A 21,935-nucleotide genomic window follows, 5' to 3' on the forward strand; every position below is an offset into this window, starting at 1 on the left:
ACATTAGTTTGATCCCTGATCCGGGGAACTAAGATTCTACATGGGTTGAGGCAACTAAGCCGGTGCACCACAACTACTGAGCCTGTACTCCTGGAGCCCAAGTGCTACAACCAGAAAGAAGCCAGAACACCGCAACTAGAGAAGCCCATGCACTGCAAAGTATGATTCTTCATGCTGCAACCAAGACCCAATGCAGTCTAATAAATATATAAATAAATATTGTCTTAAAACAAAATACTATGAGAATACTTATATACAGTAAGCTCACCTTTGCAACATGAAAGATACGTGCAATTTTTCATAGGCGGAGAAAGTAAGAAAGGAATTAAATGCAGGAAACAATGAACAAACACACAGAGATCTGAAATTGAAAGTGCACATTACCTAGGCATGTTGCAGAGTAATTAGGAAATATGATTTCGAATCAAGCAAAATAAACCTAGATTTGAATTCTAAGTTATTCCATTGTTTTTTTATGTGATCCTGAATAAATAACCTAACCTCTGTAAAAATGCAGACAACAGGCTGGTCCAATGGTAATGGGTTACCAGAACTTATTAACATTGGTGTCACTAAAATTGGTATACAACTTCCCACTGCTAAATTTGACTGGCTTTTAAAAAAGAAAAAAAAAAGGCAGACAATAATAAGTATTGTTTAATAGCACTGTTGTAAGGATTAAACTATATACAAGTAGGTTACTCGGCACAGTGTGATGTTATAAAGAAAGAAAAAAAAGTATTGTCATTTTACAGTGTGAGTAAATTCCAAAACACAACAAAACTTGTGCGCACCAGGACCCAGAGGAAAGGAGCAGAGAGCCCACAAGAGACTGAGCCAGACTTGCCTGTGAGTGTCCAGGAGTCTCCAGCAGAGGTGTGGGTCGACAGCTGCCTGTCGCAGGGTCAGAGGCACTGACTACAACAGTCATAGGAGCTGGGCCTGTGGCATAAGTCCTTTTGAAGGAGGTCACCATTACCCCACCATAGTTTGGCCTCAGGACAAACTACAGGGAGGGAACACAGCCTGACTCATCGGAAGATAACTGGATTAAAGATTTACTGAGCATGGCCCTGTGCACCAGAGCAAGACCCAGTTTTACCCATAGCCAGTGCCTCCCACCAGGAAATTTCCACAAGCTTCATATCCTCATCCATCAGAGGGCAGACACTAATCACAAAAACTAACCAAATGAATCACATGGATCACAATCTTGTCTGACACAATGAACTATGAGCCATGCCATGTAGGGCCACACAAGACGGATGGGTCATGGTTAGAGTTCTGACAAAACGTGGTCCACTGGAGAAGGGAATGGAAAGCCACTTTAGCATTCTTGCCTTGACAACCCCAGGAAGAGTATGAAAAGGCAAAAAGATATGACACTAAAAGATGAACTCCCTAGGTTGGGCACCTACCAACATGCTACTGGAAAGGAGCAGAGAAATAGCTCCAGACGGAATGAAGAGGCTGAGCCAAAGTGGAAACAACGCCCAGGTGTGGATGTCTGGTGGTGAAATTAAAGTCCAATGCTATAAAGAACAATACTGCATAGGAATGTATAATGTTAGGTTCATGAATCAAAGTAAACCGGAAGTGGTCAAACAGGAGATGACAAGCATGAATGTTGACATTTTAGGAATTGGTGAACTAAAATGGACTGGAATGGGCGAATTTAATTCAGATGACCATTATATCTACTATTGTGGGCAAGAATACCTTAGAAGAAATGGAGTAGCCATCATAGTCAACAAAAGGGTCCGAAATGCAGTGCTTGGATGCAATCTCAAAAACTACAGAATGATCTCTGTTCGTTTCCAGAGCAAACCATTCAATATCACAGCAATCCAAGTCTATGCCCCCACAAGTAATGCCAAAGAAGCTGAAGTTGAATGGTTCTATGAAGACCTACAAGACCTTCTAGAACTAACACCAAAAAAAGATGTTCATTGCATTATAGGGGACTAGAATGCAAAAGTAGGAAGTCAAGAGACACCTGGAGTAACAGGCAAATTTGGCCTTGGAGTACAAAATTAAGCAGAGCAAAGGCTAACAGAGTTTTGCCAAGAAAATACACTGGTCATAGCAAACACCCTCTTCCAACAACACAAGAGAAGACTCTACACATTGACATCACCAGATGGTCAATACTGAAATCAGATTGATTATATTCTTTGCAGCCAAAAATGGAGAAGCAAAACAAGACCGGGAGCTGACTGTGGCTCAGATCATGAACTCCTTATTGCCAAATTCAGACTTAAATTGGAGAAACTAGGGAAAACCACTAGATCATTCAGGTATGACCTAAATCAAATCCCTTACAATTATACAGTGGAAATGACAAATAGATTTCAGGGATTTGATCTGATAGACAGAGTACCTGAAGAACTATGGACAGAGTTTCATGACATTGTACAGGAGGTAGTGATGAAAACCATCCCCAAGAAAAAGAAATACAAAAAGGCAAAATGGCTGTCTGAGGAGGCCTTACAAATAGCTGAGAAAAGAACAGAAGCAGAAGGCAAAGGAGAAAAGGAAAGATATACCCATTTGAATGCAGAGTTCCAAAGAATAACAAGGAGAGATAAGAAAGCCTTCCTCAGTGATCAGTGCAAAGAAACAAAGGAAAACAACAGAATGGGAAAGACTAGAGAGCTCTTCAAGAAAATTAGAGATACCAAGGGAACATTTCATGCAAAGATGGGCATAATTAAGGACAGAAATGGTATGGATCTAACAGAAGCAACAAAGATATTAAGAAGAGGTGGCAAGAATATACAGAAGAACTATACCAAAAAGATCTTAATGACTCAGATAACCATGATGTGTGACCACTCACCTAGAGCCAGACAGGAGTGCAAAGTCAACTGGGCCTTAGAAAGCATCAGTACAAACAAAGCTAGTGGAGGTGATGGAATCCCAGCTGAGCTATTTCAAATCCTAGAAGATGATGCTGTACTTGGTATGCCAGCAAATATGGAACACTCAGCAGTGGTCACAGGATTGGAAAAGGTCAGTTTTTATTCAAATCCCAAAGAAGAGCAATGCCAAAGACTGTTCAAACTACCACACAATTGCACTCATTTCACATACCAGCAAAGTAATGCTCAAAATTATCCAAGCCAGGCCGCCACAGAAAGTGAACCAAGAACTTTCAGATGTACAAGCTAGATTTAGAAAAGGCAGAGGAACTATAGACCAAATTGCCAAAATCTTTGGATCACAGAAAAAGCAAAAGCGTTTCAGAAAAACATCTACTTCTGCTTTATTGACTATGCTAAAGCCTTTTACTATATGGATCACAACAAACTGTGGAAAATTCTTCAAGAGATGGGAATAGCAGACCACCTTACCTGCCTCCTAAGAAATCTGTATGCAAGTCAAGAAGCAACAGCTAGAACTGGACATGGAACAATGGACTGGTTCCAAACTGGGAAAGGAGTATGTCAAGGCTGTATACTGTCACCCCACTTATTTAACTTATATGTAGAGTACATCATGTGAAATGTCAGACTGGATGAAGCACAAGCTGGGATCAAGATTGCTGAGAGAAATATCAATAACCTCAGATATGCAGATGACACCACCCTAATGGTAGAAAGCAAAGAGGAACCAAAGAGCCCCTTGATGAAGGTGAAAGAGAGAGGGGAAAAGCTGGCTTAAGACTCAATATTTTAAAACAAAAATCACAGCATCTGGTCCCATCACTTCATGGCAAATAGATGGGGAGACAATGGAAACAGTAACAGACTTTATTTTTTGGGGCTCCAAAATCACTGCAGACTTTATTTTTTGGGACTCCAAAATCACCATGGTTGCAGGTGACTGCAGCCATGAAATTAAAAGACACTTGCTCTTTGGGAGAAAAGCTATGACAAACCTAGACAGCGTATTAAAAAGCAGAGACATTACTTTGCCAACAAAGGTCTGTCTAGTCAAAGCTATGGTTTTTCCAGTAGTCATGTATGGATGTGAGAGTTGGACCATCAGAAGGCTGAACGTTGAAGAATTGATGCTTTTGAGCTGTGGTGTTGGAGAAGACTCTTGAGAGTCCCTTGGACTGCAAGAAAATCAAACCAGTCAGTCCTAAAGGAAATCAGTTCTGAATATCCATTAGCAGGACTGATGCTGAAGCTGAAGCTCCAATACTTTGGCCAAGTGATGCAAAGAACTGACTCATTGGAATAGATCTTGATGCTGGGAAAAACTGAAGGCAGCAGAGAAAGGGGACAACAGAGGATGAGATGGTTGGAAGACATCACTGACTCAATGGACATGACTTTGAGAAAGCTCCAGGAGATGGTGAAGGACAGGAAAGCCTGACATGCTGCAGCCCATGGGGTCGCAAAGAGTCGGACACAACTGAGCGACTCAGTATCAGTCTCAGTTCAGTCACTCAGTCGTGTCTGACTCTTTGTGACCCCATGAATCGCAGCATGCCAAGCCTCCCTGTCCATCACCAATTCCCAGAGTCCACCCAAACCCATGTCCATTGAGTCAGTGATGCCATCCAATCATCTCATCCTCTGTCATCCCCTTCTCCTCCTGCCCTCAATCTTTCCCAGCATCAGGGTCTTTTCAAATGAGTCAGCTCTTCACATCAGGTGGCAAAAGTACTGGAGTTTCAGCTTCAACATCAGTCCTTCCAATGAACACCCGGGACTGATCTCCTTTAGGATGGACTAGTTGGATCTCCTTGCAGTCCAAGGGACTCTCAAAAGAGTCTTCTCCAACACCACAGTTCAAAAGCATCAATTCTTCGGCGCTCAGCTTTCTTTATAGTCCAACTTTCACATCCACACATGACCACTGAGTGACTGAACACCACCAAATACAAATACAGGCATTATTTTTTTCTGAAATACGATCAGTAGCTAAAAAGCACATACAAATACATAAGCACTTTTAATATATGAAATATTATTCAAATATTTATATCTAAAAGCATGCATACTTAAAGTAATCCTGTATTTATATGCTTAATATTTAAGCAATAGAATATGTTAAATATTTCTGAAAAAAGCTAATGGGGAAAAATTATACTTTTAATCTATATGTAAACTTATCCTATTATTTTCTAATATTATATTTTTATAAAACTTAGGTTACACCTAAAATCCAAAATTACTTTATCTATATTGCTATAAAACCTACTTTTTCTTCTCTTTCTGTTTCAAGGTGTTTCTTAACAGACCTAAGTTCATTTCTGAGATTGGATAGTTCAGTCTCCTAAAGAAAAAGGAACATGAAATTTATAAGTGCATCTATATAGTTAAGATAATGAAAATGCAAACTAATATTTTAAAACTTTAGTTTTACAGAAAAATGAATTCACTCATAAAAGATATACATTTTAAAAGCTTACTGATATGAAGGCTGCTAGACGAACATAACCAAAGATTTCATTTAGACAAATTTTAACACTATATATATCTCTAAAGAAATATTTAACACTATATGTATCTCTTCTTCTCATCCTCTCCCAATCTATTCCACTCCTCCTTTCCAAACCTCAATCAGAGCTCAAACTTATTTGTAATTGTAATTTATAACTTTTCACTTGAAAAAAAGAGATCATTCTACAATTTCAAAAAAAATCAGAAAACCATCTCCCTATAAGATCTATAATATCCCTTTCAGATGTATGGTTATTTGATTCTATAGATCAAAAATTATGGTTTATATGAAAACTGGCTTCTACTGCTATTTGTTCTCACCAGAGATGCTTTCATTGATGAGTGTTCTTGTTCTTTGCTCTTATACAGTCCTAATTCTGAGTCTCTTTCTTCAACAATTTTATCATATTGGTGCTATATTAAATAGAACATTTTAGATGTATTAGAAGTTCAAAAGCTTATGTTTTAATAACACTGTTATCCTAATGCATTTAATATTTACAAAAATGATGTTTATGAATTCAGTAATATATATTTGAGCATATTTTAAAATTTTTTAAATTACATTTTTAAATGCTAACAATAAAAACAATAAAACATAGATAACGGTCTTAGAAATAACCCGAGCAAAAAATAATATTTTTTAATTAGGAATAATGAATTTCATAATTTTAAAAAAACATTAGAAACACGAGGACCTCTTAGAAAAACTGCTGATTCCAGATCTTGGGCAGGAAATACAAGATGAATCTTAAATATTTTGTTGTTAACAGAAAGTAAGAAAGCTATCACAGATTATTAGGGTCAAGTCAAAAGGACCTGCCAACCAGTTTGAAGAGGTTCCCAATGGCCAAAGTTGGGACAATTTAAGTATCAATAAGGATAAAAACTGTACTGGATTAAGACATACAAAAGTTGCTTACATTTATGAGTTCACAATATTACTTAAAATATTTTTAATTTCTCATAGGTTACTTCATAATAATATCCTAGCAACAACTTATAAAGATTAATTGATATGTATAGCCCACTTTCTATCAAAATCCTGAAGAGTATAAGACTTAATTCCCTAAGGGAATGATTACTTTAAAACAACAGTAAAAAGTACAGCATACTCACAAACACAACTAACATAGTTTTACATCTCTTTATTATTGTTTAGTCTAGTATATGTTGGCCACAGGTAGAGGATACAAATATTATATTTATTTAAGCACATATACTAGGTATGCATTTTAATAAAAATAAGATGGAAAATTCTGTAAGAGACTACTAAGGAAACTGAGAACAAGAGTGGTTATATCTATCCATAAAATGATGAGGAAAGACTTCTTCAAGGAAGTGACGCTTAGGCTCAGCTTCAGGTAGTGAAGATTTGGAAAAATGAGAGATCAAGGGTATTCCAGCTATAATTAGGCACTTTTGTCTAAACAATTTTCTCTAACAAATCAGAATACTACATTTTACCATTTTATGCATAAATATTGCTAAAATTGATAATTTTCATTATACAAAAAGGAAAAAAATCACCTTATGTTTTTCCATAAGTGCAACCATTTCAGCTATTTTATGTTGACATCGTATATCAATTTCTTTCTGTAATTTTACTGCTTCATCAGCTACTACTTTTGCTTTTGCAACCTATGAAATAAATTTAAAGTTTTTTAAAATTAATGCCCAAAAAGCAAATTAAACTCAAATGTTAAATTTAAGTTAAAATGAAGAAATCAAACACCAGGAAATTGGGAAAGCTAAGTAGAAAATGCACTACTGTTTTGGTTTATTTTAGTTAGGGTCTTCTATCAAGTGAGATGACAGTATAACACTGAAAAATCATCTAATCTTTCCAAAACAGTTATATACTACTCAATACTTAAATACTTAGCATAACAATACTTTTAGTTTCTATTTTAAAAAGCTAATTAATTGTCCCTGATATAATTTACTAAATCTTCTAAAGAGTTATAATGTTAAAAGAATTATTACTTTTCTTTTAAAATGTTAACATACAAATATATGGTTTTAGTATAACAAGTTTTCAAACATATTTAGGTTTTCCTACCTCTCCCAAAAGATTTTCTTCTATTAGCTTTTTGTCCTCAATTTCTTTCTGATAGCTGTCAGTCATTTGTTTAAATTTTTGTTTGGCACCTTCTAGTTCTATCTCTAATTTACTGACCTTCGAATAAAGAAAACAGAATGAACATTAGTAAACGCTGTGGATTACTTGAAAAATGCATTCATTTTGGGGTTTTGTGACTCTCAGAAGATGATTTATTTATAAGATATTACAGTTGGATCATTTTCCTTACACTTTTCATATGGGGAGATGTGCTTTATTTTTCACAAAATCTATCTTTTCTCCTAAACTACATAGTCTTGACAAGTAATATCCTAAAAGCAGGCATAGTTTTATTTTTTAAATTTTTTGACAATATTTAAATTATTTAGTCTCTGTTGTTTTATTACAATAAGTAACTATTCCATTTGGACAGAACACCCATGTGATTCAAAGAAAAAGCGACGGGGAGGGAGGTAGGAGGGGGGTTCAGGATGGGGATCACCCGTGGTGGATTCATGTCAAGGTATGGAAAAACCACTACAATACTGTAATGTAATTAGCCTCCAATTAAAATAAATAAACTTATATTACAAAAAAAGGAAAGTTTATTGTGATATAACTTATATGCAAAAAAAAAAAAAAAACCCACATATTTAATGTGGAAATCCAGCTGGATATTTAATGGAGTTCCAACTTAGCTATTTAAAATCCTAAAAGATGATACCATTGAAGTGCTGCACTCAATATGCTAGCAAATATGGAACACTCAGCAGTGGCCATAGGACTGGGAAAGATTATTTTTCATTCCAATTCCAAAGAAAGGCAACACCAAAGAATGTTCAAACTACCATACAACTGTACTCATTTCACATGCTGCTGCTGCTGCTGCTAAGTCACTTCAGTTGTGTCCGACTCTGTGCGACCCCATAGACGGCAGCCTACCAGGCTCCCCTGTCCCTGGGATTCTCCAAGCAAAAACACTGGAGTGGGTTGCCATTTCCTCCTCCAATGCATGAAAGTGAAAAGTCAAAATGAAGTCGCTCAGTCGTGTCCGACTCCTAGTGACCTCATGGACTGCAGCCTACCAGGCTCCTCCATCCAAGGGATTTTCCAGGCAAGAGTACTGGAGTGGGGTGCCATTGCCCCTTCTCCATTTCACATGCTAGCAAGGTAATATTCAAAATCCTTCAAGTGAGGCTTCAGCAGTACATGAACTGAGAACTTCCAGATGTACAAGCTGGATTTAGAAAAGGCAAAGGAACCAGAGATCCAATTGCCAACATCCACTGGATCATAGAAAAAGCAAGGGAACTCCAGGAAAACATCTCCTCCTGCCTCATTGACTACACTGAAGCCTTTGACTGTGTGGATTACAACAAACTGTAGAAAAATCTTAAGGAGATGGGAATACCAGACCACCTTAACTGTCTCCTGAGAAACCTGTATGCAGGTCAAGAAGGAACAGAACAGACATGGAACAACCAAGAGACTTGTTCAAAATTGGAAAGGAGTACCACAAGGCTGTATACTGTCACCCTGTTGATTTAACCTACATGCAGAGTACATGATATGAAATTCTAGGCTGGATGAATCATAAGCTGCAATCAGGACTGGCAGAAGAAATAACAACCTCAGATATGCAGATAATACCACTCTAATGGCAGAAAGTGAAGAAGAACTAAGGAGCCTCTTGCTGAGGGTGAAAGAGGAGAGGGAAAAAGCTGGCTTAAAACTCAACATTCAAAAATCTAAGATCATGGCATCCGGTCCCATCACTTCATGGCAAGTAGATGGGGAGACAATGGAAATAGTGACAGACTTTATTTTCTTGGGCACCAAAATTACTGCACACGGTGACTGCAGCCATGAAATTCAAAGACACGTGCTCTTTGTAAACAAAGTTATGACAAACCTAGATAGCATACTAAAAAATGGAAATATATCACTTTGCCAACAAAGGTCCATATAGTCAAAGCTATAGTTTTTCCAGCAGTCATGTACAGATGTGAGTTGGACCATAAAAAAGGCTAAGCGTTGAAGAATCGATGCTTTTGAATTGTGGTGCTGGACAATACAGCACACACACTCCTTTGGACTGCAAGATCAAACCAGTTAATCCTAAAGGAACTCAACCCTGAATATTCATTGGAAGGACTTATGCTGAAGTTGAAGCTCCAATACTTTGGACACCTGATGAGAAGATCAAACTTACCGGAAAAGACCCTGATGCTGGGAAAGATTGAGGGCAGGAAGAGAAGGGGTTGACAGAGGATGAGATGGTTGGATGGCACCATCGACTCAATGGACATGAGTCTGAGCAAACTCTGGGAGAAAGTCAAGGACAGGGAAGCCTGGCATGCTGCATTCCATGGGGTTACAAAGAGTCAGACATGACTTAGTTACTGATCAACAACACTTAATGTATACAGTTTGATGAGTTTGGACATATGCATGCATCAATGAAATTATCATCAAAATCAAGAAGATAGACATACCCATCACCTTCAAGTTTCCTTCTGTCCCCTTTTTTCCCATAAGAACATTTACATTAAGAGTCTCCCCTCTTAACAAATTTTAACGTAAACAATACAGAATTGTTCACTAGAGACATTATGTAATACAGCATACCTCTAAAACTACATTATCATGCATAACTGAAGTGAAGTGTTAATAGCTCAGTTGTGTCTGACTCTTTGCAACCCCATAGACTTCAGCCCACCAGGCTCCTCTGTCCACAGAGTTCTACAGGCAAGAATACTGGAGTGGGTTGCCATGCCCTTCTCCAGGTGATCTTCCAGACCCAGGAATCAGACCTGGGTCTCCCACATGGCAGGCAGTTTCTTTACCATCTGGGCCACCAGGAAAGCCATAACTGAAATTTACACAAATTGAAGAACAATTCCCCATCCCCCCCCTCCCGCCAGTCCCTGGTATTACTGCTTTCATGTGATTGACTATTTTAAGTATCATGCAGTATTTGTTATTCAGTGACTGGCTTTTGTTGCTGAATTGGAAGTATCCTTTATATATTCTGGGTATTGGATCATTACCAACTACATGATTTGCAAGTATTTCTCCAGTTCTGTGGGTTGTCTTTTCACTCTCTTGATGGTGTCCTTTGACCTTTGATAGTGTTCTCTTGAACACTATAAATAGAGCAAAAAGGTTCAATGCAATCATTCCAACTGCCTTTTTGTCAGAATAAATTGATCCCAAAATTTACAAGAAATTCCCAGGGACCCTGAAGAGCCAAAACCATCTTGGAAAAGAAGATTATTGGAAGACACATAATCCCCAATTTTAAAACTCACTACACAAAGCTACAATAATCAAAACAGTGTGGTACTGACATAAGGTAAACATATGGATCCATGTCTAACCCTTATGGCAGAAAGTGAAGAAGAACTAAAGAGCCTCTTGATAAAAGTGAAAGAGGAGAGTGAAAAAGTTGGCTTAAAGCTCAACATTTAGAAAACGAAGATCATGGCATCCAGTCCCATCAATTCATGGGAAATAGATGGACAAACAACGGAAACAGTAGGTGACTTTGTTTTTCTGGGCTCCAAAATCACTGCAGATGGTGACTGCAGCCATGAAATTAAAAGATGCTTACTCCTTGGAAGGAAAGTTATGACCAACCTAGACAGCATATTGAAAAGCAGAGACATTACTTTGCCAACAAAGGTCCGTCTAGTCAAGGCTATGGTTTTTCCAGTGGTCATGTATGGATGTGAGAGTTGGACTGTGAAGAAAGCTGAGCGCTGAAGAATTGATGCTTTTGAACTGTGGTGTTGGAGAAGACTCTTGAGAGTCCCTTGGATTGCAAGGAGATCCAACCAGTCCATCCTAAAGGAGATCACTCCTGGGTGTTCACTGGAAGGACTGATGTTGAAGCTGAAACTCCAATACTTTGGCTACCTGATGCGAAGAGCTGACTCATCTGAAAAGTCCCTGATGCTGGGAAAGATTGAGGGCAGGAGGAGGAGGTGACAGAGGATGAAATGATTGGATGGCATCACCGACTCAATGGACATGAGTTTGGGTAAACTCCGGGAGTTGGTGATGAACAGGGAGGCCTGGCATGCTGCAGTCCATGGGGTCTCAAAGAGTCAGATACGACTGAGTGACTGAACTGAACTGAAGTGAACAGAACAGCAAGTCCAGAAATAAAGCCATTGCCATACAACTATGGTCGACTTATTTTCAATAAGAGTGACAAGACAATTCAATGGAGAAAGAATAGTCAACAAATGTTGCTGAGACAAATAATTAGTACATGGAAAAGAATAAAGAATGAACCTCAGACCTCATTACAAAAATAACTCAAAATAGATTTAAAAGTAATCAGTTCAGTTCATATGTATTTGGAGAGAAGCAGAATTTTCACATAAATGGTATACTGTTAAAATCACATTTTCTAATAGCTTGTTATACATGTTTAATACTAGTAGTTATTTCCATGTAATGATTGTAAATCCAACATCCTTAATAAACACACTCAATACTTATATTAACTCATCTGGAGATTTTTATAGATTTTCTACATATGCAGCTCCCATCTAAAATCAACTGAATCTGCTCTGTTTTGTGAAGATTTTAAATTGCTGATTCAATCTCTTTTAGGACTATTCAGCCTAATTATTTTTTTTTTGGACATTGTTTTGGTGAATCTATTTCACTTTAACTTTTTCAAATACATTGGCATAACAATGTTCATAGTAAAGGTATTAACTTTAAACTTTAAAAAATACATGCCATAATTTCTAGATTAATAGAACTGTGGCTAGAGGACATACTCTGTGTGATTTCAAGCCTTTGAATTTTATAGCCTTATACATGATATTTTTGTTAACTGAGTGTTCTTGAAGAGTATGTTTCCTTCACTTTTTGACCTAAAAAAATCTCCTTATTTCTTCAACACACTTAAAAGAGAGATATTCTGGAGACATAATTCAAGGTTGACATTTTCTTTGTACTTGAGAATATTTTTTCACTGTTTTCTAACTTACACTGTTGCTTGTTGGAATGTCCATGGTAAATTTCTTGTCATTCTTTCATTGGTGATCTCTTACTTTTCTCCAGCTACTTTTAGGACCTATCTATGTCTAATATTCTACAGTTTTATATATTAAGTCTCATTCTGGATTTATCCTAATTTTTCCTTCTTGGTATATATCAATCTTCCTATATCTGTGAATTCATCAAATCTAACTATTCTCAGTATTTACTGCCTCTCCCCAATTCACTCTATTCTTTCCTTTTTCCTGGGCAATACAAAAACCATTATAAAAATAAATTCATTAAATTAAGTGGCAATAATAAGGACATGATACCATACAAGTTGGACTTCCCAGCTGGCACTAGTGGTAAAGAACCTGCCTGCCAATGCATGAGATGTAAGAGACATTGGTTTGATCCCTGAGTTGGGAACATCCCCTGGAAAAAGGCATGGCAACTCACTCTAGTATTCTTGCTTGGAAAAATCCCACAGAGGAGCCTGGAGGGCTACAATCCAAAGGGTCACAAACAGTCAGACATGACTGAAGCAACTTAGCATGCATGCATGCACCATATAAGTTAGACATGAGAGATAAAGGAGATTTATGTATTCTGAAGCTAAAATGTACCAGTAAAAGCACAAAATTTATGAACTCCAGCTATATGCTGTTTATAAAAGACACATCCAAAACAAAAGCAGAGAAAGCACAATAGTGAATAGGTTGCTAAAAATACAACATTGTACATCAACTATACACCAATAAAATTTTTAAATAAATAAATGAACACCATTCAAACACTAAACACTAAGAAGAAAATTGGTATAACAATAAAACAGAAGAATTACTCTCTAAGGCAAGAGAATATTACTACATAAAGGGAGTGTCTTTATTATGGAAAAAAAGTTCTATTATATGTAGAAAAAACCCCACTCCCTTATCTATGCAGTAGTATAGCACAGACAGAAGTGGTAAAGAAAATAATGGGCAAGCTATACACAGACTAAAATAAATATTGGATTCTGACTTAAAGCCTGCCATCAGATGAGGCTATACAATTGAAGTACATTAACTTACTTGCCACTATAAAGCCTGCCACCAGATGCAGCTTAATTGTCACTTGCCACTCACTGATAGGATTTTGCTATGAATCTGCAAATAACTGATTTATTATGGTCTCTATCAGACTTTACTTTTTTGGGCTCCAAAATCACTGCAGATGGTGACTTCAGCCATGAAATTAAAAGACGCTTACTCCTTGGAAGGAAAGTTATGTCCAACCTAGATAGCATATTCAAAAGCAGAGACATCACTTTGCCAACAAAGGTCCATCCAGTCAAGGCTATGGTTTTTCCTGTGGTCATGTATGGATGTGAGAGTTGGACTGTGAAGAAGGCTGAGCGACGAAGAATTGATGCTTTTGAACTGTGGTGTTGGAGAAGACTCTTGAGAGTCCCTTGGACTGCAAGGAGATCCAACCAGTCCATTCTGAAGGAGATCAGCCCTGGGATTTCTTTGGAGGGAATGATGCTAAAGCTGAAACTCCAGTACTTCGGCCACCTCATGCGAAGAGCTGACTTATTAGAAAAGATCCTGATGCTGGGAGGGATTGGGGGCAGGAGGAGAAGGGGACGACAGAGGATGAGATGGTTGGATGGCATCACCAACTCGATGGACGTGAGTTTGAGTGAACTCCGGGAGATGGTGATGGACAGGGAGGCCTGGCGTGCTGCAATTCATGGGGTTGCGAAGAGTCAGACACGACTGAGCGACTGAACTGAACTGAACTGATGCAGTCACGGAGAAAGCACTGGCACCCCACTCTAGTACTCTTGCCTGGCAAATCCCATGGACGGAGGAGGAGCAAATCCCTGGTAGGCTGCAGTCCATGGGGTCGCGAAGAGTCGGACACGACTGAGCAACTTCACTTTCACTTTTCACTTTCATGCATTGGAGAAGGAAATGGCAACCCACTCCAGTGTTCTTGCCTGAAGAATCCCAGGGACAGAGGAGCCCGGTAGGCTGCCGTCTATGGGGTCGCACAAAGTCAGACACGACTGAAGTGACTTAGCTATGCAGTCAAACCTCTCTGCTAATAATACTCTGTACTTGCAGCTGATCCCCAGTGCTAACATACCTCAGCTCCACCTGAGATCATCAGGCACTAGATTCTCATAAGGAGCAGGCAACCTAGATCCCTCAGCACACACAGTTCACAGTAGGGTTTGCACTCTTATGAGAATCTAATGCCTCCACTGATTTGACAGGAGGCAGAGCTCAAGAGGCAATAAGATTGATGGGGAGTGGGTGAAGCTTTGGTCACTTGCCTGTCACTCATCTGTTTGTGGCCTGGTTCCTAATAGGCTATGAACCAGTATCAGTCCATGGCCCGGAGGTTGGGGACCCCTGGCTTAAATGATTTTAACACAGCTAAACCAAAGATGTGTGTTCTATTAAAACTAAAATAACTGCTACAATATAAAGGGCTTTGTTGCTATGGTTCAGTCACTAAGTCATGTCTGACTTTTTGCAACCTCATCAACACACCAGGCCTTCCTGTCCTTCACTATCCTTCACTGGCCTGGGCTTCCCAGGTAGCATTAGTGGTAAAGAACCTGCCTGCCAATACAGAAGACGTAAGAGATGTGGGTTTGATCCCTGGGTCCGGAAGATCCCCCGGAGAAGGGCATGGCAGCCCACTCCAGTATTCTTTCCTGGAGAATCCCATGGACAGAGTAGCATGGCAGGCTACATTTCATAGGATTGCAAAGAGTCAGACATGAATGAAGTGACTTAGCACACACACAAAGGGCTTAAATTTCTAAATTCTCATCTATGTACTAGTATTATTTTTTCTTAAATAAAGATTCCAAATACCTTTATCTCATAAACATTCAGCTGCTTGCTTTCTGCTGTACTCTTTTTTTTAAAGGCCTTATTCTGTTAGAAGTAAAAAATAAAGAATTATTTTTAATATCAAAGTGATTCAAACTTATACTTTCACTGACAGACTAAATTACTAAAGTAAAGGAAAGCATTATTCTCTAAAACTGCAGTGAATATAAAGGGTTTTTTTTAAAAAGTAATTTGATTTTGAGAATCAGTACATACCTCCTGCTGGAGTTCTTCAATAAACTTGCTTTTATTTTCAACCTGTTTCCTCAAATTGTTACACTAAAAAATGAAGAGAAATTAAAATTATTTTATTCAATATTCCAGTCAAAATAAATACTTTCAAACTAACAAAAATATTAACATAGAGATTACTTCAAAAACTATGTCATTAGGACTTCCCTGATGGTGTCTTGGTTAAGAATCCACCTGCCAATACAGGGAACATGGGTTCAATCTTTGGTCTGGGAAGATGCCACATGCTGTGGAACAACCAAGCCCATGCGCCATAACTACTGACCCCACACTCTAGAGCCCATGCACAACTACTGAGCTAACATGCTGCAAGTACTGAAGCCCATGAGCCTAGAACGTATGCTCTACAAGAAAACCCACTGCAACAAGAAGCCCATGCACTGCAACAAAGAGTAGCCCCCATTCACTGCAACTAAAGAAAGCCCACGTGCAGCAACAAAGACCTAGCAGAGTCAAAACTAAATAGTCGTGTCATTAAATAATTCTATTAATGTCAAACCTACCTAGGGTAAAGGAGATAAGAGATAAAACTGAGAGCTCACTAAAGGTACAGAATCCAGTAAGACAAGCCTGCATAAAGTCCCAAACTCAAAAGACTACCTAATCAGTGAAAGTATAAATAAGAAATAAATCTGCCACATAGAAGAATACAGTAAGGAAACTTGTCTTGACCCTGGCACTGAGTGAATGGTATAAAAACTGTCATGAAAATCTGCAGTAGCCATGAAGTGGCCTTATATTTGGGGGGGGCAGGGGTTAGTTACAACTGAATTCATGTTATCTCAATAATCTTAAAAAACTTCAAATGGAGAATTTACTTTAAAATGGGCTCCTGTTAGTAGTGCCCTCAAGATAATCTTTTTGGGAGGATAACAATTTCAACACAAGCCTCAGAAAATTACCACAGATAGTTCCAAGAAATGAAAAAATGTAAAGAAATAAGGCTCCAAGAGTAAAAATCAGTAGAAAGAACAAAGACCAATACAGTATACTAACGCATATATATGGAATTTAGAAAGATGGTAACAATAACCCTGTGTACGACAGCAAAAGAGACACTGATGTATAGAACAGTCTTATGGACTCTCTGGGAGAGGGAGAGGGTGGGAAGATTTGGGAGAATGCCATTGAAACATGTAAAATATCATGTATGAAATGAGTTGCCAGTCCAGGTTCGATGCACGATACTGGATGCTTGGGGCTGGTGCACTGGGACGACCCAGAGGGATGGTATGGGGAGGGAGGAGGGAGGAGGGTTCAGGATGGGGAACACATGTATACCTGTGGCGGATTCATTTTGATATTTGGCAAAACTAATACAATTATGTAAAGTTTAAAAATAAAACAAAATTTAAAAAAAAAAGAACAAAGAGCAAAATCAGAACTGAAAAGGCTTCAGATATTGAAATAATTAAACAAAGAATATCAAAATAAAATATTTTAAATATTGTTTTTAAAGACCTGAAACTATGAAAAAGAAACAGACCATAAAGGAAAATTGATCAGATTTTTAGAAGAACTAATTAAAACTTCAGTATGCAGCTCAGGAAGCAACAGTTAGAACTGGACATGGAACAACAGACTGGTTCCAAATAGGAAAAGGAGTACATCAAGGCTGTATGTTGTCACCCTGCTTATTTAACTTATATGCAGAGTACATCATGAGAAACACTGGGCTGGAAGAAACACAAGCTGGAATCAAGATTGGCGGGAGAAATATCAATAACCTTAGATATGCAGATGACACCACCCTTATGGCAGAAAGTGAAGAGGAACTAAAAAGCCTTTTGATGAAAGTGAAGGAGGAGAGTGAAAAAGTTGGCTTAAAGCTCAACATTCAGAAACCGAAGATCATGGCATCCAGTCCCATCAATTCATGGGAAATAGATGGGGAAACAGTGGAAACAGTGTCAGACTGTATTTTTTTGTGCTCCCAAATCACTGCAGATAGTGACTTCAGCCATGAAATTAAAAGACGCTTACTCCTTGGAAGGAAAGTTATGATCAACCTAGATAGCATATTAAAAAGCAGAGACATTACTTTGCCAACAAAGGTCTGTCTAGTCAAACCTATGGTTTTTCCAGTGGTCATGTATGGATGTGAGAGTTGGACTGTGAAGAAAGCTGAGCACTGAAGAATTGATGCTTTTGAACTGTGGTGTTGGAGAAGACTCTTGCAAGTCCCTTGGACTGTAAGAAGATCCAACCAGTCCATCCTAAAGGAGATCAGTCCTGGGTGTTCATTGAAAGGACTGATGCTGAAGCTGAAACTCTAGTACTTTGGCCACCTCATCTGAAGAGTTGACTCATTGGAAAATACCCTGACGCTGGGAGGGATTGGGGGCAGGAGGAGAAGGGGACAACAAGAGGATGAGATGGCTGGATGGCATCACCGACTCAATGGACATGAGTTTGGGTAAACTCCGGGAGTTGGTGATAGACAGGGAGGCCTGGCGTGCTGTGATTTATGGGGTCGCAAAGAGTTGGACACGACTGAGCGACTGAACTGAACTGAATAAACATGTAATTAAAATTTAAAACTCAATAGAGACCAGAAAATCAGTCACTTCTTGGCCTTACCAAATGAATGCTGAACAAATTTTTAAACTATCAGTTTTAAGTATAACCAGATTATAATACTGCCTGAGAAAGCACATTTTACATATTTCTCCATTCTTCAGACCATCAAAATTTCCTCGAAGAGTTAATATTGATGATCATATCTTTCTCCTACTTAGCTTTCCCTAGAAAATTATAACTGACATTGCTGTTGCTACTGCTGCTAAGTTGCTTCAGTCGTGTCCAACTCTGTGTGACCCCATAGATGGCAGCCCACCAGGCTCCACCATCCCTGGGATTCTCCAGGCAAGAACACTGGAGTGGGTTGCCATTTCCTTCTCCAACGCATGTAAGTGAAAAGTGAAAGTGAAGTCGCTCAGTTGTGTCCAACTCTTAGCGAACCCATGGACTGCAGCCCACCAGGCCCCTCAGTCCATGGGATTTTCCAGGCAAGAGTACTGGAGTGGGGTGCCTTTGCTTTCTCCATAACTGACATTACTATACAGGGGACGACAGAAGATGAGATGGCTGGATGGCATCACTGATTCGATGAACGTTGAGTCTCAGTGAACTTCAGGAGTTGGTGATGGACAGGGAGGCCTGGTGTGCTGCGATTCATGGGGTCGCAAAGAGTCAGACACGACTGAGCGACTGATCTGATCTGATACATTATAAAAACCCCCTTTATAACTGTAGTTACAATAGTTCAAAAAATATGTATATATAATAACATCAGATCAATTTTGCTATTTTTACTGCCCCATCTCACTCTCTCTTCTGAATAAACTAATGAAAATTAAAGTAACTTAAGTATTCAATCTTTTTAAATTTAAAAAATATCTAAACTTAGGACTAGTTAATATATTTGATGGAATGCCCAGAAATTATTAAAATTTTAAATTATTACAGTTCATTTTTAAGTAAAATAATTCAGGTACATAAAATCAAAGAATCTTATTCACTAGAATTCTAGCTAGAAAAAAAAATAGTGTTAATTATTAGAGCTCAGAACTTTAGAAAGTGAACTACGTTCTCCAAAGGACTATTCGCTAACTCACTACACAGAAAGTCAAGTTTAGGACAAGTGTGTGGTGAAAGTGAATTGGTATCACTAGCCAGAGTAAAAACATCTCACAAAAAGAAAGGGGAAATTTTTCTGCAGCTCCTTTGACTATAAAAAATGGGAGAGATATCTAAGCACAATTTGTTAAAAGCATCTTGTCACTGTAAGATATCCACAGCAAATGCAGCTGCTGAAGGTATGAAATTTGGAGAAAGGAAAGAGATAGTGGACGAGCAATTTAACAAAGCTTTGCTCTTTGAAGCATTATGCAGAAACTCCTAATTCCAAAGCCTCTTCGAACAAACCTGCAGTAAAAATCCTATACTATTCTTGAAAGCCTTCAAAATAGAACTGAGATCTCTTTGTACAGGACAATGTAAAGGTTAGCCCTAAAGAGTCTAGCCATACATATATTGTTACAGAGTCTCTAGTCCCAAGTATCTTTCACATCTGATAATACCTTGTTTTCTAGTATCTTCATTTGTTTATCTTTTTTTATAACTTCACATTCAATGCTTCGAGCCTAAAAAAACATTAACATCAGATTAAAAATGTTAACAGAAATTCTATTTTCTTCTATGAGTATCTTTTAGACAAGGAATTATAAAGCTTAGTCTTATATTTCTAAAAAAAATAGTTATCAGCTCCGCGAGTTTATTTCAGCTACATTTTTAAAAATACATATAAAATTCTTATATTTAAAAAATTAAAAAAAAATGTTTTCATGCATATATGTTAATGTTCATTATTATCTTAGCCTCGTTATCACTTTACAATCTTTTATTAGCTTTCCCAGGTTATACTGAATTTTTAAAATTATATATAGATGTTTCCTGTCTTTTAAACACGTTTTTCACAAATTTATTAAACTGAACTTTGTAACAATCCAATGATGTAGAAAAATAGGTATTATTATACCCATTTTAGAAATGAGGGAAAAAAGGCTCAGATAAAGTATGGATTGGGATAAAAGAAGAGTATAACAAATTTCACCAAGAAATATTTGCAACCTGAATTATTTCCAGGAAACTGTTTCAATAAGCAAACTGAAATCCAACCACGGAAAGCTTAAAGATGCTATCAATTTGTCTTGCATTTCACTTTTTTATTAACTCATCATTAATATCTTCTACATTGGTAAAATAAATTTTAAATTCTTAGTGGAAGATTTTTGTTTTACATTAACCATCAAATTCATGTTTTTTTCTACACCAACAAGATAAGTGTTTTGAAGCAGCCTCTGACACAAATTTTAAAGTAGTGAATTACATACCAAGTCTTTAGGACACTAATTTGGGGGGGGCTGAATTTAACTAATAAATATGAAACTGAAAGAAAAAAACAGCTTTTGGGGGGCGGGGGGAAGTGGTACTGTCTAAAGAATGTTAGAGAGGCAACTCTTCCACTTCTTAGACATGTAGCTTTTTTGCACTTTTACCTTTTGGAGGCCCAGTTTCCTAATTCATGAAATGAGGACAAAAATGACTTCCAGCTTAAATAACATAAAGAATCTAGAATGTTCCTGGTCATTGCAAGTCCTTAAAAATATAGTTCATCTTACCCTTAGACTATTCCAACAGTCTTAAGCCCTCCAACATGTAAATATAATTATGACACTTCTCAGGTCAAAACTTCAATAACCTCAAACTCCTAAATATATCTGTGAGGCCTTAAATGATCTACCCTCATTTTTCCCCATCCTCATTCTTCCATTTATCTTCCCATCTCTCATCTTTCTATACTCTCTCCACCAACACCACTATCTTAAACTCCACCTTTTGGCCTAGATAAACTTGTATAGTTGTTTAAATATAGGGGCCCTCTCATATTTCCAAGGCTCTCTCATACTTCATACATTGTGTGTGCGTGTGTGTGTGTATGTGTAACTTGAAATACTCTTCTCCCTGATCTACTTATGCCTACACCACTGCCTTCCACTAATTGAATTAATCGGAGGTTTTAATATGAATTTTGCTTCTTCCAAGAAGCTTGTCCTGACTCAAGTTCAGACAGTTGTCCTTTCCATGGTCTCCAATAGCAATTATATAGAATTATATATATATATATATATATATATATCTTATTCTATATATAGAGAGAATTATATATATTTTAGTCTTCTTTTTTAGTGTAAATTCCACAGTAACCCTAATCAGTTCATAAAGTTGGATGGGGACTAATCTGTCTCCAAGGGTGGGAATGCAACTCAGGCTTGGAGAGATTACTCTATCCCCTAACTGCAATGAATGGCTCAAGTATAAGTGAGCTAAACTAGGCAAGAGTCCTCACTAACATTTTTTTCAAAGCTTTGAAGACTATTCTTATAGCCTTCTAACTGATTCCAATGCCTTTCACCTCTCCCTACTCTGTTCTTAAAAATTAAAAATGTTACTTGTCTAATAAAAAACCTTAAATGGATCACTACTGCCCAACAAAACAAACTAAAACAAAACTTCAGCACCCAAAACACTGCCTGGCACATTGTAGGTAGTTAATAATATTTGTGGAATGAAGGAAAAAACAAAGTCAGGGTCTTCACAATCTAATTTGATCATTGCAATCTATTTTGGCACAATTTTCTCCCACTGTATGTTATACAACATAATCACTTCACATACTTTGTACTATTCTACTTTTGTGATAATCTTCCCTAAAAGCCTTCCTATCTCAACTCTTTGAAATCATTTCCACCAATGTACAACACAAACTTA

At 37.7% G+C, this 21,935-nt stretch overlaps 1 protein-coding gene across 10 annotated transcripts in view; it reads right to left on the reverse strand.

The window, feature by feature from the left end:
• Window positions 1-21,935, reverse strand: part of SYCP1 (synaptonemal complex protein 1) — a 151,611-nt gene that overhangs the window by 44,886 nt on the left and 84,790 nt on the right. For 9 of the 10 annotated variants that reach the window (XM_045166061.1, XM_044944511.2, XM_025288044.2 and 6 more), the window contains 7 exons: window positions 19,685-19,747; window positions 15,567-15,629; window positions 15,333-15,395; window positions 7,459-7,575; window positions 6,927-7,037; window positions 5,718-5,810; window positions 5,155-5,229 (listed from right to left, as the gene is read on the reverse strand). In XM_045166061.1, coding sequence (XP_045021996.1) covers window positions 5,155-5,229; window positions 5,718-5,810; window positions 6,927-7,037; window positions 7,459-7,575; window positions 15,333-15,395; window positions 15,567-15,629; window positions 19,685-19,747 — 585 coding nt within the window. The remainder of the gene's footprint in view (window positions 1-5,154; window positions 5,230-5,717; window positions 5,811-6,926; window positions 7,038-7,458; window positions 7,576-15,332; window positions 15,396-15,566; window positions 15,630-19,684; window positions 19,748-21,935) is intronic. The other variant, XM_044944515.1, reaches the window with a different exon arrangement.

The sequence above is a fragment of the Bubalus bubalis genome, chromosome 6, assembly GCF_019923935.1.
Source record: "Bubalus bubalis isolate 160015118507 breed Murrah chromosome 6, NDDB_SH_1, whole genome shotgun sequence".
Classification (NCBI taxonomy): domain Eukaryota; kingdom Metazoa; phylum Chordata; class Mammalia; order Artiodactyla; family Bovidae; genus Bubalus; species Bubalus bubalis.